Here is an 18,197-nt window from a genome sequence, read left to right on the forward strand (position 1 = left end):
AGACTTCAGCTCGGAGGGAGTCTCCTTCCCCAATTGGGCCTGAGAACATGGCAACAATCACACCCACCTCATTCCCAAAGACCCCTCCAGTGCCTGAGGGTGAGGGGCCAGGGTTACTTTCACTGCTACCATCAAAATTCAGCTTTATAAAGCTGGGGACTGGAAGAGTCTGCACGAGATGAGGAACAGCCTTGTTAGGGGCTGAACAAGCAACTTCCTTCCAATTGTTCAACAAAGCTGAAGTGGGAATATCTTCAAATAACTTCAAGGACTTCACCCATTGTATTACCCTTGTCATAATTACTTTCAATAATTGCCTCTCTAGATCTTATCAGCAAATGTTCTTTGATTCCTTTCCTCCTAGATTGTCCAGCATACAGCAGCCCTTGTACATCCCCATAAAGCCCTCCCCCTTTTCTTTGTACAGTTACCGGCAGTAGGACCAAAGAGACTTCGAACATCTGGTGGAGGAGCCCACCTGCAACCAAACAAAGAGAAAACCATTCCCAAATAGAAGAAACAAAAGGACAGGAAATTAATAAATGGAAGCAGGACTCACCATCAGCTTTACAAAAAACACACCAGCTAGGAGATAAGCACCAAAAAGGCTTCTTTCTTTGAAGGAGGTCACTAGTGTTGATCCTTCCCAAGAAAGCTTCCCAACAGAAAGCCCCAACCCTAGGTGGAATAGATTTACCCCATACTTCTTTAACTGGAAAGGTTTGCCCCAACACTATGAGAAGGCACTGTTAAAGCTTTAAAGAATGAAGCACAGGAAAAAATACCAGAGGGAGAAGGAATCCATATTCTTGATTCCAACTTTGAAAGGTCCAAGCAAAGGATATGAAGAAGAGACAGAAGGCTATTTAGGTCTGAATCCCTGGTTCCCCTTCTGAAACCCAAATCCCAATCAATCTCAAGATCCTCAACAGGCGACGAAAGGAAGGTGGAAACTGGTTCACTTTTGTAGTCAAACAAGGCAAACAAAGAAGGAAATCACTCTTTCAAGGGTAATTCTCCCATCTACAAATGTTCCCAGAATTTTACCAAGTTCCCAGAGAAAAGATTATAACTGATAAAAGGAAGGAAGGATAAGGAAGGTAAGGTGGCATGTATTGACTTCCAAGGAGAAGCACTGGTAGCTCGAGTCAACACTCCGGCATCCCAGCCTTCAGCCTTCAGCCTTCAGCCATCAGCCCATGAATACTCAAAATCACCTTAGCCCATAAGCTATCCTTCTCAACTAGCAGCCTCCACAACCATTTCCCTAAAAGAGCCGTATTTCTTTTTTGAAGATTACCAATTCCTAAGCCCCCATGATTCAAACTCTTAGTTACAGTTTCCCAATTGACCCTGTGATCTTTCCTTTCCTCCCCAAGTTTCCACAAGAAATCCCTAAATATTTTTTCTAGGTTTTTGGAAACCCCAATTGGCATTTTGAGAACTGAAAGATAATAAACAGGTAGATTAGCCAAGGTTGACTAAATTAGGGTTATCCTCCCTCCTAAGGACAGGTAGTTTCTCTTCCAAGAGGCTATCCTCTTTGTGACTCTCACCACCACTGAATTCCAGAAATTGGCATTTCTCGGATTGTCTCCCAACGGAAGGCCCAAATAAGTCATAGGCCAATGCAATACTACACAACCCAAGATAGTTGCACAATCTGAAATCTCCCTTTCATCCATATTCACTCCCACTACACAACTCTTATCAAAATTGATTTTCAAATTTGACATTTGCTCAAAGAGTTGGACCGCTAGTTTCAAATTTCTCATCCAACTAAGATCACCACCTTTACAAAATAAGATTGTGTCATTCGCAAACTGCAAAGGTGTAATAGGCACTCTATCCCTTGCCACTCTCCAACCTCTAACCAATTCCCTAGAATCTGATTTTTTTTATTAATCTTCCCAACACATCAGCTACCAAGGTTAAAAGAAAGGGGGATAGAGGGTCACCCTGTTTAATCACTTTAATGGATGGAAAGTGATCAACTACAGTCTCATTCACTAGAATTGAGTAGTGGAAAATTTTCTGACAACCTCGAATCCATTTACACCATTTCTCTCCAAATCCAAAATGTTTCATGACTTCCATCAAAAGGGACCAATCCACCAAATCATAGGCATTTTCCAAATCAAGTTTACACAATATTCCTTTCTTCCTACCCCTCTTGAAATCCTCCACACTCCCATTTGCAATTAAAATCTGATCAATGATCCGTCCGTCTTTTACAAAAGCTCCTTAATTTGGGGAGATGATAAAAGGAAGCACAACTCTGATTCTTCGAGACAGCACCTTTGCAATGATTTTATACAGATGGTTCCAATGATCTCTAGCATTTACTAGTCAGAATGTGATCTACAAATGGTTCTGACTAGTAGCTACACTCAGAAACAGGATGGTCAGTTCCCCATAATATGATTTCAAACAGGCAAAAGCATTAGGTGCTGATGAAGGAAGTGGTTGTGAAATAATTACATTGTCTTCACAAATGCACTAAGTTAGGTTGCTTGAAAGAAGCCTATTTTAGACATTGTACTCTTATTTATGATTATAATAAAAGTGGGGTGACAGTTAGAGGAAGTTAGTTTTTCTATTCCTCTCTACCGCAGCCCTATTTTCTTCCCTCTTGTTCTCTTCTCTTCTAATCTCACACTAGAACAATTCTACACCTCCCTATTTTTCTCTTGCTCTTCTCTTTGCTTCGGGGCAGATCACAAATTCAACTATATAGTGTGGTCAAAGGGAGTAAAGTTGTTCATAGGATGGAGACAGAAGTTAAGACACCTAGATGGAGAAATTGAGAACCCAAGGACAAGGGTCCAACCCATACCAAGCGGGTCTAGGAGAACTATATGATTATGTCATGGCTCCTTTCCACAATTCAGTATTCCTTGAGGAAAAAATTTATGTTGGAAAACATGGCTAAGGAGATTCAGGAACAAGACAAGGCCACCCATGCCAAACAAAGGCGCCATGTTCAAGTTTATCAGTTATTGGAGAGTCTATTGTGTGTAAAGAAGAATGGAATCTCTCTACTTTTGTTTCATTTTACAACTATGTGGAAGGAATTAGATCATTATCAATTGATTACTTGGAAGTGTGAAGGATACCAAAGCCTACAAGGCTATTTCTCTATCTAAGCAAATAGTGTTCGCTTTGCACCTTGCGGCCTCAATCACATTTAGGCCGTTGCGCCTTGTGCCTTGAAAACACTAGGGAAACCTATACAAGCATAGCTAAAAGGAAGGGAAAGGCTGTGTTTGTATAGGTTTCCCTGTTAGACAATTTTGTATGCCCTTAGCTTCAATCAGAATGATGTACTTTATGAGTTTATTGTAAATGAATAAAAGTGCATATTTGATCCATGTTCCCTTGGTATGTTTCTGTGTAATACCCTTAAACTAGACACTTAATGAGACTCGTGTTAGTTTAGAATGTTCACAGCCAGTGGGTCGGTCTGGGGAGACCTATCCTGACAAGGCTGACACTGTGATGCCACCAAGTCGGTTGGGGTGACCTGTCTCAGCTGCCAGGGTGAGACCCTAGGCACATACAGTGTAGGATTAGTTGAATCTATGAACTGGACCAGATTTTCAGTATTTCCCTGGACCTTGGAGATTGATGGGCAAAACTGGAAAGTTACACCCGATCCCTAGACTCGATTATGATACTGCACTAGGTGTCGGATTGGGCTGTCTTTGATATACCAATCAGTGAGATCCTTAGCGGGGGTCAAAACCTGGGTATGTTGGGACAGTCTGAGAATTCATCTGAGTGGGTGATCATAGTGACAGGATCAGCCCCTTTGTCGGACAAAGGTAATGATCGGGGATGCACTTTCACTGATGGAAACCAAGACTACTGGTAGCCGATTTCAATCGTTGAGATTTGTTTTGCAAAATATATTTTATATGAGATATAAAGTATATATATTATGGTTTCGAAATGATTTGCAAAAGGTTTTAATTCCTGGGATCCATGTAAGCAGAGAGTGCAACACTGTTCCTTGCAGCCGAGGGAGAGGTCCTCTCTTGTCGGGCAGTGTATGATCATTATGGGCTGAGAGGTTAAGTGTAAGACCATTGAGGATAATACCTGATGGGCTAATCTTGCATCTGCTCACAGTCCCTGGGTGTTACAAGGTGGCTTGGCCCAAGGACCACTTAGGGTAAGTGTTGGGCCCATAGAGCCCATTTGATGAGTTTCAGGGGGTGCACTGTCCATAACAGTGTATTCGGCCAGGCCTTGTAACAAAGGCTAGGTTGAACCCATGTGGCTGATGTGTAGATCAATGTTTGGGTCCCACGCCATACAAGGAAGCCCAACTGGGCAGCAGTTTGGAAGACTAAGTGAGTACATAACCTTAATTGGGCCTTCATTTCGAACTGGGCTGATTTGATCAGTCAATTAAAAGAGGCGAATTCTAAGGCGGATCAACTCATAGGATTGGGCCTAGACCCTATCCACTTAGAGAGTCCAAGATCTAAATAAGATTTAGATCTGGAAGCCTCCTAATTAGATTAGGAGATGGCTGATCTGATCTACAGATAAGATAAGGGTTCTTCCTTATCACTTAAAGGGACTTCTAATCCAAATATAATATGGATCAGCAGCTCCTAATAGGATTAGGAGCTGATCCCTTTAAATCTATAAAAGGAGGAGGGGGCGGCAACCTTTAGATATGCAACCCAAAAACTCTCGTCTTTAGAGCTGAAATCACAAGAAGAGAGAATTCTGCACCCTGCGAAATCTCTCTTGCTGCCTCCTTCCTGTCGCCGCCATTATCTCCAGTTCAATCTCCAGTTCTTGGGAGAAATCAAGATCTGATCTTGATATCAATCTTTTGGGAAAAGATTGATTGGAGTTGTACTCATAAGCCATCTAGTTGATTCTTGCGAAGGGTCAAGTTCTTTTTAAGAACATTGCTGATTCTGCTCCATTTTCAGTGGGAGCGGTCTTTGGATCCTTCCTTGGGCGTGAACACCTCCATTGGGAGATATTATTTCTCCGTATCAGGTACATTCTCCCTCCTACTCCTTTTGGTTCATATCTGGTTTGGTTAATGGTTCAAGATTGATCCTTGAAAAATATGTTTTTCTAAAATAGGGAATTCGATTCCCTGCAAAGATGGGAGAAATTTTGAAATTCGCCCAATCCATTCCGCAAGATTTGGGCGTCCACGCGATGGATATCCTATCCCTTCATTCCCTACCTTTTCTTTCAAACCAAGCACAGCTAGAAGGTAATCCAAATAAAAGGATACTATACTCAAGACATGATCATTTGAAGGTAAAGGTGTATACAAATGTTGGTTGCACAATGCTTGAAGATTATAAGAGGTCTACTTTTGGTTACTGCACTTCAATGGGTAGAAATCTGGTTTCATGGATGAGTAGATAGTTGTAACTCAATCTAGCATCACAAAGGGCTTTTTTTTGTGCACAAAGTGAGGTTAGCTAGAGCAAAGTAGAACACCCTTTTTGCTAATATTGTTCACCTCATTCTTCCTAATTGGGTCGAGGGTACCCAATGGGTCATTAAGGGTCAGGATTAGTTGGGTCAAAGGGAGGGTTAAAACAATCAAATGGAATCATATATGGAAGTATTTCTTTGTTCGGTCATTGAAGTTAGGGTTTCTTTGTTTTGTTGTTGAAGCTTCAACACCATTGTTTCTTCCTGACAGCCGACATTGAGCACGGTCGTGATTACTAGATGGAGATTTCCCAAATTGTCTGTTGTCTACCAAATATGAAATAGGAACGAGTAGTCACCGGCCTTTATTTTTGTCTCTTGCATCAGTCGTCTCTCTATCATTTTCACCGTTTGTCACTTTCATATGTCGATGCAACGACGCTCATTGCCACCAAGAGCTCTCTCGCCGCTTGTGTCTTCTGCTCCCGCTTCTTTTTTCTTATTTTTTTTCGTCTATTGTTTGTTATAGCTTGGAGTTGGACATTGTGATCCCGACCATCAGAAACCTGGATTTCATGGTGATGCATGTGGAGGCCATTTTTCCAGCCCTACCACTTGATCATCATCCAAGACGGAGATCCAACCAAAACCATCCACGTGCCTGATGACTTTGACTACAAATTGTACAACCGCAACGACATCAATTGGATCCTGGGTCCCAAGGCTAGTTGTATCTCCATTAAGGGCTCTTCTTGCCGCTGCATTGGTTTCACCATTTTGACGGTGATTGGTGATTATGGTTTCGTCCATCAAATTCTTACCCAAACCAGCATATGCAACACCAATTTAAACTTTCAGCAATTGAACATGTATAAAAATTTGATATTAATTTTTCTTTTATTTTATTTTATTTTTGTTTTTAATCTACTATGGTTGTTTGAATGTAGTTGCTTTTGCTTTACCATTTTTCGTTGTCTTGCACTTTTTATGTATTTTTTTAATTTTCCTTTTTTGTGTTTTCATGTTTTCCTGTAATTTTCAGTTTTTAATAATTTTCTTGTATTTTTTGTTATTTATTTTCAACTTTTTTTGTGTTTTTATAATTATATTTGCTTCATTTTGTTTCTGAAATTTCTGTTGTTCATTCTTTATATTTTTCTGAAATTATGCATTTATTGTAATTTTTTGCATTTTCTACAATTTTGCAGTTTTTATGTGAAATGGTACGTTCGATTAAATTATTATTGTTATTTTTATTTTATTTTTTATAATTTCTGATGTTTTGCATGAAATATATTTATCACTTTCATATTTTTTATTATTATTTTGTATGAAATATATTTATCAATTTTATTGTTTTTATGCATTTTCATTTTTATTTGAAAAAATATTTTTCAACTTTTTAATATCTTTTATTACTGCATTTATGAACTTGAAATAGAAAAAAAAAAAGTAAAAAGGAAAAAGTTTAGTTTGGGCCAAGCCGTTAGGGTGGGTCAGTACGGGTCATATGGGTGGATTATGACCCTCTAACATCAATAAATATGGGTGGCAAATGGGTTAGAAGGTCAATATGGGTGGGTCAGTACTCAACCCTCACCCAACCAACCCATTTGCCACCCCTATTCCTAATATAAGACATTCTTTAAAATACAAGGGATTAAAATTAAATTAGAAACCAATTTTTTAAGTAGGGATTAAGAATTTAAAACCCCTAGCATAGACTTATTTGGACTTACCCCAAGGGACTTAGTTAGGGTCCAAGGGCAAAGCCCCTAGCCGAGCCACCATGCTTAAGAAACTACAAAAAGCAAAAAAAAAAAATTAACAAAGGCATGTGCCTAGGCTGAGGCACAAGTGCACTCCTAGGCACACTAGGCATGCCCCTTTCTAAAGGGGCTGCACCTGATCCTAGGTAAGGCACAGATCTTGAAATGCACCTTTGTCTGTGCACCTAGGCATGCAGCCTCAGACGCACTTTTTCAATCACTAGATCAATCTAGTGCAAAGCAGAGTATACAACCATGGTACATGGTGTATCTAAGGTTCTATGGTTACAATCAAGTCTTGAAGTGTTAAGAGTACAGGTTGATAAGCCATTGGTGTTGTACTGTGATAATTAGGTAGTAATCAATATCACTAGTAACCCAATTCAACATGATAGGACTAAGCATATTAAGGTTGATGGTCACATTTTAGGAAAGGGTCCTGCCTGGTGACGTTTGCCTTCCTTTTTTGATGAAAGAATGGAAGTTGGAAAACATGTTTACAAAAAGAATTCAGAAATCCAAGCCGAATGGTGTTCTTGGCAAGTAGGAGTGGCCAAGAGAAGAGCTTGGCTCGTGAAAAGCTCAGCTCAGCTCAGTTTCAATCGAGCTTCGAGTCGAGCTCAAGCCCAATTTACAGGCTCATTTATTAATCAAGCCGAGCTCGAGCCTAATAAAGCTCGGCTTGTGAGCCAGTTCGAATAGCTACATATAATAATAATAATATAAAATTATAGAAAATAATATATATAATAAAAATATTATACATATAATATTTTTATTTTTATTTTTATAAAACATTTTTCTCAAACCGAGCTCGAGCTCAAGGTTCTAGCTCAAACCGAGCTCGAGCTCAAGCTCGAGCCTCGTACTACCTTGGCGAGCCGAGATCGAATAGCTAGCTATTTGGCTTGGCTCGAATCCACCCCTATTGGCAAGCTGGGCATAACTAACATCTAAAGTCAACTTGACGGGGAATCCTGAAAAATGAGTTGTCCATCTATTTGAGGTGTTTGGGTTAAAGTAGGAGCTTGATTTTATGTAATTTATTTATATTTTGTGCAGATGTGTTGCTTTTGTTTTCTTGTTAGGTTATAAATGGAGGTTGGCAGCTTGGTAAATGTTAGTTTATTGTATTCACCACATTCATGTCTCATGTTTTTGCTTCTCCTAAAAGCAGAACTTCACTCTTCTCTTCTTCTCATCCTTCCATTCTTTTTTTTTTCTCTCCTTCAATTTCTTATTACATGCACAAAGATCAAAATCAAGAATAAACAATTATGTCAAAACAAAAAATGTGTCCAAGCAACAACACTCCAAGTAAAAGATGTATTAGACACCAACACACAATAAACATTTAACACTGAAAAGGCTTCAGATTGATTTCCAACCACATGACAAAATAAGATAACAAATTTTCACAAGTTCCTGCAGATATTGTTGAAACAGTAATCATTATTGATATAGCATGATACTAGTAAACAAATGATAACCTAACAAGCCAATGTTCTAAAATCCAAATAATTTTTGTCATATAAAATTTTTAATTATCTTTGAAAATATGATGCTCGAGGATCAAGTATTACCTTCCAAATCAAAAGTTCTTCCATCTTTGAAAAACTTTCTAGCTAGGTCTGTCTGAAGGGCAAAAAATGAAAAAGATACAAATATTATAATGGACGAACAAGAGATGAAGAAAAAAAACCAATAATTTATATGGAACACCGAACACCAAACATATTTGAATGGCCAATGATCACATCACAACACTAACATATAGAAATAGAATTGTATCGATTACATAGAGCTCAAGGCAGATAAGGGGAGAAATCCCACATTAAACTGAAGTGCTATTCCTGAACTATCAAAAGCCAAGAAGTTTTGTAAATGACATCTCAACCAACACAAATACCTTCAAAATCCACCTTGTCATGTAAAACCAGGATCTTGTGACCGCACAATAATATCTATCAAGAATTATATTTCCCAGACAGAAGTCATACAACACAATGTAAGATGGAGTTCCCTCATTTTACATGGAACATTTTTTAGTTGGAAGCTCAAAATCAGATAGAGAAAACCAAAATACTAACATAATTGTCAAGGTGATGCCTAGGCAACAGCCAACAAGGCACTATGGAGGGTCACCTCGCTTAATTGCCAAGGTATTTTGTACACAACACTATTATTGTAGAGAAGATGGGGGTTAATATTGTAATTTTATCTTCTCTTTTCTATCATAATTTCTGTATATCACAGCTCATGTACATTATTGTATTTCTCTTATTATTGTAGGGATAGAAATGTCTGCTCACATATTAATATAAATATCTCTGTTTGGGTGTGGTTCCCACTCAAACCACACCACACAATTCTGTTTCTCTCCTTTTTTCTCTTTCTCGCCTAGAACTGACATGGTATTAGAGCAGGTTGCTCTCTGATCCATTTTCTCCTCTTTTGGTCCTTGATGAAAGCAGGAACTCTATCTATTAGGATTTACTACCCTCGTTATTCAGTGAAAGGGATTAGGTCTACTTTGATTAACCCTAATTTCTGTCCAGTCTGTTTTGTGTAACCAGAAGGAGAGATTTTATTAGATCTCTCTTGGAAGACATTAAATCAAGGCCAAACCTCAGATCTAGTTTCACCTAGACCTGATCTATTTACCCTACAAACAGCATCGGGCTTGGTGAAGTTTTGAAGGAGCTCTGATCTTCTTCCTTGGGTGGCATCCGGTTACAGTTGCCTTTTTTTGGCTGCAACATCTTTGGACTTTAGGACTGAACCCAGAGAAGCTCTAAAACACCATGTGCCATAGCTCTATATTCTACTTCTTCACTTGACCTAGCTAGTAGTTACATCCAGTTGTTTTTTACTCTTCAATGAAACCAGATTACCTCCAACAAGAGTGCAAACTCCTAATGTAGATCTCCTGTCATCTAGGCACCCCAATCTGCATCTATATAAGCTCCCAACTTCATGTGTCCATGATCAACAAACAATATCCCTCTACCTAGGTGCCTTTTCAAATAGGCAAGTATCCAATCAATGGCTTCCCAGTGTTGAGCTCGTGGGGTATGCATGTACTGGCTCACCACACTAACTACATAGGAGATATCTGGACGTGTCGCCCACAGACTCTCGAGTACCGAGTTGAAATTCTCAACAGCTTTGTCACCCATAAACTGATGGTCAAACTGAGGTTGTTAACCGAAGGTTAGGAGATTTGCTTAGATGTTGTAGTTCATGAGCACTTAGTAGTTGGGACTCGATGTTGCCATTGCAGAATTTGCTTATAACAATTCAGTCGGTCAACCGACAAAACACCTTTTGAGATTGTCCATGGCTTTACCCCCCATACACCTGTTGACCTCGTTCCCTTACCTCCTAATGCCCATACTTCTACTTTTGCTCATTCTTTTGCCTAACATATTTGTGACTTGCATGCAAGTATAAGACAAAAAATTGCTTTAGGTAATAAAAACTATAGACTTGCTACAAATGCACATAGCGGAAACCAAGAATTCAATGAAGGAGCTTATGTCACGATTTGTGTGCATCTTGAGTGTTACCCAAAGCACTTCTTTAAAAAGTTGTAGGCCCGAGCCAATCGCTCATTTCGCATCATCTGAAAGATAGAACCTAATGCATATGAACTTGACTTACCTTCGAACATGGGAATTATCTCAACTTTCAATGTGGAGGATTTGCTTCCAGATCAAGAGTATTCTCCAAGATGAAATTGTCACTTCCAGACTAGATGGAATTTAGTTCTTGTGAAATGGAACAATCGCCTCTCCTGAGGAGAGTTCTTTTCAGTCAGGGAGAATTGATGGAGATCACTTTGAGATTGAAGCGCCACATAGAATTCATACTTATTTTAAGCATAGATGACATTAGTTTAGAGTTTACTTTGATTAATGCAAAATTCGGGTTTAATTGTAAAATTTCTTCTTAGTAGGGGGTTATTTTTAATTTTCATATTTGGTAGGGATTTAGTTATAATTTGTAGTTTCTAGGTTTCTTATAAACTTGCATTATGTTAAGGTTGTATTATGTTATGTTTTGAAGAGTAGAAATTTTCGAACTCTCTTCTTCTTCCTCCTATTTCTTCCTCCTTCTTCCAATAGGTATGTTGCATCACTACAAGTACAAGATATAGTATTCTAACACAAATTGGTGACAATATTGTAGATATGTGGAATAGTAATGTTATTGCCCACCTAATAGACATGATTACCAATTTGAGCTAGCTTGATATGTTGATAACTTGATATGTAGATATATGGGCAAGTTTCGGTGGTGGATGTTTCAAAGGGGTTGAGGGTGGATGGTTTGAGCAAGAAAGGCAGGCAGCATGGAACATACTGCCATCTGTTGTGTTCTGGGATATTTGGCAGGAAAGAAATAGGAGGATTTTCCAAAAAAGGGTGGGGCAGAAAATTGTTGGAAGATTGTATTCGTGGTTAGCTGTTAACAAGCATTACAAAGGAAGTAGCAATAACTCAATTTTTGTATATGATTGATTCTCTTTTTGTAAACAATCAGGGATGTGTATTGTTATAGAAAATGGGGGAGATGGTTTTTGCAACTCCCCTTTGTACAGCCACTTGTACAAGGGCTTCTCTTTTTTGAATGAATTACTACTTAGACTTCTCTAAAAAAAACAGGATCTAATTGGACTTAGGAGACTCAAGAATTTGATCAAAATTTTCTATTTATTGTATTATCATAGCTTGCTACCAAGATTAAGAAAAAAGGACCATTATCCAATGTTGGTTTGAGACAGATGGGATAATGGGAGGGATGGACCAGATACGGACCTAAATTTTGGCATTTTTTGCACAAACTGGCCACTCTCAGATTGGAACTGTTGAAGATTAATCAGTTTTATGATGTTTCTTATGAGTAGATGTTTTATGTTAGTTGTTAGATAGGAGGTGGGGACCACAGTAGTTATGTGAGTCCAAATTTTATTATGTTTTTTGTCTTATATATGCTGTTTTATGTCTTGCCGCCCTATAAGGGCATAGTTGTCTTTGTACTGCTATATTATTTTTAGTATAAATAATAAGTGAAGGGGGCAGCAGATTATTGCTCTCCTTTCTTTTCAACTTCTCTTCTTCTCTTCTTCTCCTTCTCTCTTCCTTTTTTCTTAAAGAAACTCTTTTATTTCATATTTTTCAATTCAGCAAGCTTTCTACTTGGTATCAGAGCGGCAGCTAGGGTTTCTAAAAGCATTCTCATGCAGCCCTAGATCAGCCAACTGCATGAAGTAATAAAGGGCTGATCGATCTGTTGTAGATTGCCCAATTCTTGGATTTTTTTGTGGGATCTAGTCATCAGGAAGGTGATCTACTGTTCGGCATCAAAATCAGGAAGAACTGGAGTACGGGGAAGAATCCTATAAAAGTTGGACTCTTTGTTTTTTATATGATCTTGGGTGGCCAGGTATTGTTAGCTTTCTTTTGATTTTCTGAAGAGTGCAGTTTGGTTTTTGGATTTTTCTGAGCCTCCTGGAGTGATCAATTCACTCTTCTCTCTGTTGGGAGGCATGGGGAGGAGAGAGATTTCTCTCCAGCTAGGGTTTTCTTCTTCCAGAAGGGTTTGTTTCTGTGTGTGTGATATTAAATTGTTTTTGGAAGGTTTCCAATCTATTTTTTCTTACTGTTGAACTGTTTGAAGTAAGATGGAGAGTTGGAATACCGAGATGAAATCTATCGGTACTGTGGGACTAGGTGTTGGAGGTAGTAATGATATTTTTGGGTTTGGGATCATTACTACAGTAAAACTTGATGGTACAAATTATTTGGAGTGGGCACAATCAACTAAGATGGCTATTGGTGCCCGTGGAAAATTAGGGTATCTCACTGGGGAGGAGAAGAAATCTGATACAGACTCTTCCCGATGGGTGTAGGAGAATTGCATGGTAATGTCCTGGCTGCGTAATTCTAATGTTACCTCATATTGCAGAAAATTTCCTATGGGCTAATACTACTAAGGAGATTTGGGATGGAGTGACTGAAACCTACTCTCAGAAACAAAATGAAGCCAAAGCCTATCAATTAAGGAATCAGGTGATGAGTATGAAACAGGGAGAAAAACCTCTTGTTGTGTATTTCTCCATGTTGAAAACCCTATGGCAGGAAATAGATCACTTAGAAACTGTGGTATGGGAAAGTGTAAATGATGCAACAACCTATCACAGACTAGTAGAGAGGAATAGGGTTTTTGAGTTCTTGGCAGGGCTGAACCCTGAATTCGACATTGCTAGGTAGCATATTCTTTCTAGGGAGGGTGTGACACTCTCTCAAGCCTATGCCTTTGTCTCTAGAGAGCAGAGTAGGAGAAATTTAATGCAGAAACAGCCTAGGATTGACCAGTCGACTATGGTTGGTACAACAAAACCTAAGCTGAATGGAGATAGTAGTAGTGAGACTAGAAGGGAAGATAAGGACTTGGTGTGTAATTATTGCAAGAAGCCTAAGCATACCAAGGACACTTGTTGAAAGCTTCATCCAAATCTTATGCCTGCCCAAATAAGGAACAAGAAGGGAAATGCAAATGTAGCCACTACAGGAGACTCTTCGGCCCCTCTTTCCCAAACTGATTAGGAATCCATTGCAGTAGCAGCAGTGATGATAGAATTGGAGAGGTTTGAACAGCTTATGAGTAAGAAAGATTCACCTAGCACTAGCCTTCCAAATGGACAGCAGAATGCAAGAGCCAACTACACCTCTTCCTTTGCACATGCAGGTAGTTCATATGCAACTACAAGTCTTGCATCCACTTCAGGTAAGGAGGGACTTCCTTGTATTATAGACTCAGGAGCATTTGAGCACATGACTAATGCCCCTACCCTTTTTAGTTCCTATCGGTTGTTCTCTAGTAGAGACAAAGTCTCTACAACAGATGGTTCACATATGCCCATTGCTGGAAAGGGGACAGTTAGAGTCACCAATGATATAACACTGTCTTCTGTTTTACATGTCCCTAGACTTTATACCAACCTACTGTCAGTTAGTTCTTTGACAAAAAATTTGAATTGTTTAATGACCTTTCTTCCTGGTAATTGTGTTTTGCAGGATCTGGAGTCAAAGAAGATGATTGGAAGTGGTCGTAAGGTGAATGGAGTCTACCTTCTGGATGAGATTCCGAGACATCAGGGCCCATCATGTTAGCAGTAGTAGTAGTAGTGGATCAAAGTCAGTAAACCAGATTATGCTCTAGCACAATCGCTTGGGACACCTTTCTTATAGTTCCTTGAAATCTCTTTTCCCAAAGTTGTTTGAGTCTGTTCAGTTGTCTACTTTGGAGTGTGAGAGTTGTCAGTTAGGAAAACATTGTAGACAGTCTTTTAAACCAAGTAATAAAAGAAGTACTTTTGCTTTTAATATTGTTCACAATGATGTATGGGGGCCATATCATATCCCTTCCATGGGAGGATTCCGTTACTTTCTCTTGTTTGTGGATAATTGTACACGATATTCTTGGATATATTTGATGAGATCACGTGATGAGGTTCCTAACGTGGTACGACAGTTCCACCAGATGGTTCTCACGCAATTTGGAGTGAGAATGAAGGTTTTTAGATCAAATAATGCCAGAGAGTACTTTAAGAAGAACCTAACCATATATCTCCTAAAACATGGGATAATTCATCAGAGCAGTTGTGCATATACACCACAACAGAATGGAGTTGCTGAGAGAAAAAACAGACACATCGTGGAGATAGCAAGGAGTTAAATGGTGTGTGCTTCAGTTCCTGTGCAGTTATGGGGAGATGCAGTTCTTACAGCTATGCATTTGATTAACCGTGTTCCTTCATGAACTTTGGGGTTTAAGGTGCCATTTAGTCTGCTTTTTCCAAATGGGGAGATATTTCATATACCTCTGAGGGTTTTGGGGTGTGTTTCCTTTGTTCACATTCTTGGCCCTCACCACAAGAAATTGGATCCTAAGGCTAAGAAATGTGTTTTTCTTGGGTATGCTTAGAACCAAAAGGGGCATTACTGTTATAACCCAATGTCAAGGAGTAAATTTGTCACAATGGATGTTACCTTCTTTGAATCCACATTTTTCTTCTCGAGTGGTTCTCCTCAGGGGGAGAGCTTTGGGGAGGAGAACTCACAATCTGTTCATCTTCTTGTTTCTTTGTTGCCTTCATCAGTTCATCCAGCACCTGCACCTCCAGTTTCATTACCTGAGCCACTATGGGCAGCTTCACAGAAATATCAGCGCCAGCAGATGATGGTTGACTCCACACATCCTCAACCCACACCGCTCTCTATCAGTCCTTCTGAAACTCCAGATTCGGCAGATACAATTCTACGTATTCCTCTTAAGCCTAAGCCTGTTATGCTTTCTGATGATAATGTTCCTGTCCCTAACACCATTGTTGCAGCTGATCCCACTGATCTTGATCTTCCCATTGCACTTCGTAAGGGGAAGAGAAAGTGTACAGCCCATTGCATTTCACACCATCTTTCCTACAGTGCCTTATCACCCTCCTACCGTGCTTTTCTTTATTCCCTAGATTCTATGTCTATATCCAGGAATGTTACTGAGGCTCTCTCCAAACCTGAGTGGAAAACAACCATGCAAGATGAGATGGATGCTTTGGTTAAAAATTAAACTTGGGAAATAGTTGATCTCCCCTCAAACAAGGAGATAGTCAGATGTAGATGGGTATTCACAGTGAAGTATAGGGCTAATGGCAAGATAGAGATGTACAAGGCAAGGTTGGTAGCAAAAAGGTATACTCAGACCTATGGTGTTGATTATCTGGAAACCTTTGCACCAATAGCTAAGATGAGTTCAGTTCGTATCATTTTTATCTCTAGTAGCCACCTATTCATGGCCTTTGTTCTAGCTTGATGTCAAAAATGTCTTCCTCAACGGTGATTTATAGGAAGAGACATATATGGCCATTCCAGCAAGCTTTTATGAGAATGTTGGTAAGGGAAAGGTGTACAGACTCAAAAAATCTCTGTATGGACTGAAACAGTCACTTAGGGTTTGGTTTGACAGGTTTAGAGGGGCACTTATCCGTTTTGGATACACGCAGACACAGTCTGATCACACTCTCTTTGTGAAGAGGATAGATGCTCTGGTGTCAATTCTGATTGTATATGTGGATGATATAGTGGTGATAGGAAATGATCTAGAGGAGATTGATGATCTCAAAAAATCATTGCAGCAAGAATTTGAGATCAAAGATCTTGGTGAGCTCAAATACTTCTTGTGGATTGAAGTTGCAAGGTCCAAGCATGGGATCTTCATTTCATAGAGGAAGTATGTATTTGCGGGAGACTGGGAAGTTAGGGACCAAACCAGCAAACACTCCTATTGATCCAAATCACAGAATTAATGGTGTGGATGGTGAGTTGGTAAAGGATGTGGGGAGATATCAAAGAATGGTGGGCCGATTGCTGTATTTGCGTATGACACGTTTCTTATGCTGTTAGTGTTGTGAGTCAATATATGCATGCACCTCGGGTTCAACACTGGGAAGCTATTGAGAGGATACTTGCATATCTAAAAAAGCACCCTGATAGAGGCATTCTTTTCTCAAATCATGAGAATCTGAAGCTAGAGTCCTATACAGAAGCAGACTGGGCAGGATGCTTAGATGACAAGAGGTCTACATTAGGAGTATGTACCTTTATAGGTGGAAACTTGATCTCCTGGAAGAGTAAGAAGCAAGCGGTTGTGGCAAGGTTAAATGTGGAGGCTGAGTATAGATCCATGGCTCATGGTGTCTCAGAACTTCTTTGGGTTAGATCTCTTTTGAGTGAGATTGGGGTGAAAGTAGAGGAACCTATGATGTTATGCTGTGACAATCAGGCTACAATCAATATTGCCCATAATCCAATTCAGCATGATAGGACAAAACACATTGAAGTTGATAGACACTTTATAAGAGAAAGGGTAACAACCGGAGAAATGTGTTTGCCTTATGTCTGTTCAAAGTTGTAGCTGGCTTATGTTGTCACTAAAGGGGTGGCAAAAAACAAGTTTAAACATGTTGGGAATGTGTGACATTTACTCCCTACTTGAGGGGGAGTGTTGAAGATTAATCAGTTTTATGATGTTTTTTATGAGTAGATGTTTTATGTTAGTTGTTAGATAGGAGGTGGGGACCACAGTAGTTATGTGAGTCCAAATTTTATTATGTTTTTGTGTCTTATGTATGCTGTTTTATGTCTTGTCGCCCTATAAGGGCATAGTTGTCTTTGTACTGCTCTATTATTTTTAGTATAAATAATAAGTGAAGGGGGACGGCCAGATCATTGCTCTCATTTCTTTTCAACTTCTCTTCTTCTCCATCTCTCTTCCTTCTTTCTTCAAGAAACTCTTTTATTTCATATTTTTCAATTCAGCAAGCTTTCTACTGGAACCATGTTCTCACACTTCATCTTAAATAATAAAATTTACTGAAAAAACCTTGCCACATCATTGCTAAGCATACCTCATTAATCAGCCCTAATTCAAAATCAATCCATGCAGTTGGGTGCTTGCATTCTATTAGTTCTTTCATAGGCATTCTGAACAAGGTAAACTCAAGTTAGAAGATTATAACTACTTAAAGTCAGAATAGTGTGAAGAGTTGCACGAAAAGAACTAACACTAAGCCATCAGTCACATTATGGTAAGATATGAGAAACAAGAAATAACTACCACATAACAGCTAGATGAGTTAAACTCATTTTTTAACACCACGCAGGCCTTTATGTCATATCCTATTATATGGTTTCAATTTGATGTTTGGTGCTGAAGAACTTTAATCAGTATTTTAAAAAGAGAAACACAATAGAAGCACAAGGGATTCATAGACCCTAAGACACTAGGTGAAGTGTAGACACCTTAACAAAGTGAGGAACCACTTTTGAAGGAAAATCAGAAGAAAAGCTTAATATACAATAATTATCAAAAAATAACTTAATATACAACTACAAGCAAATATAAATTCTAAAATAGAATATTTCAAAAAGTCTATAGGCTCAATTGGTT

General features: G+C 39.0%; 1 protein-coding gene across 4 annotated transcripts in view; it reads right to left on the reverse strand.

Moving 5' to 3' along the window:
• FHY1 (Haloacid dehalogenase-like hydrolase (HAD) superfamily protein) overlaps positions 1-18,197 on the reverse strand; it is a 38,369-nt gene that overhangs the window by 17,074 nt on the left and 3,098 nt on the right. For all 4 annotated transcript variants that reach the window (XM_088966537.1, XM_088966538.1, XM_088966536.1 and 1 more), the window contains 2 exons: positions 17,656-17,731; positions 8,771-8,822 (listed from right to left, as the gene is read on the reverse strand). In XM_088966537.1, coding sequence (XP_088822663.1) covers positions 8,771-8,822; positions 17,656-17,731 — 128 coding nt within the window. The remainder of the gene's footprint in view (positions 1-8,770; positions 8,823-17,655; positions 17,732-18,197) is intronic.

This window comes from Nelumbo lutea, chromosome 1 (genome assembly GCF_056320005.1).
Source record: "Nelumbo lutea isolate HS-2025 chromosome 1, American lotus-T2T, whole genome shotgun sequence".
In the NCBI taxonomy this organism is placed as follows: Eukaryota; Viridiplantae; Streptophyta; class Magnoliopsida; order Proteales; family Nelumbonaceae; genus Nelumbo; species Nelumbo lutea.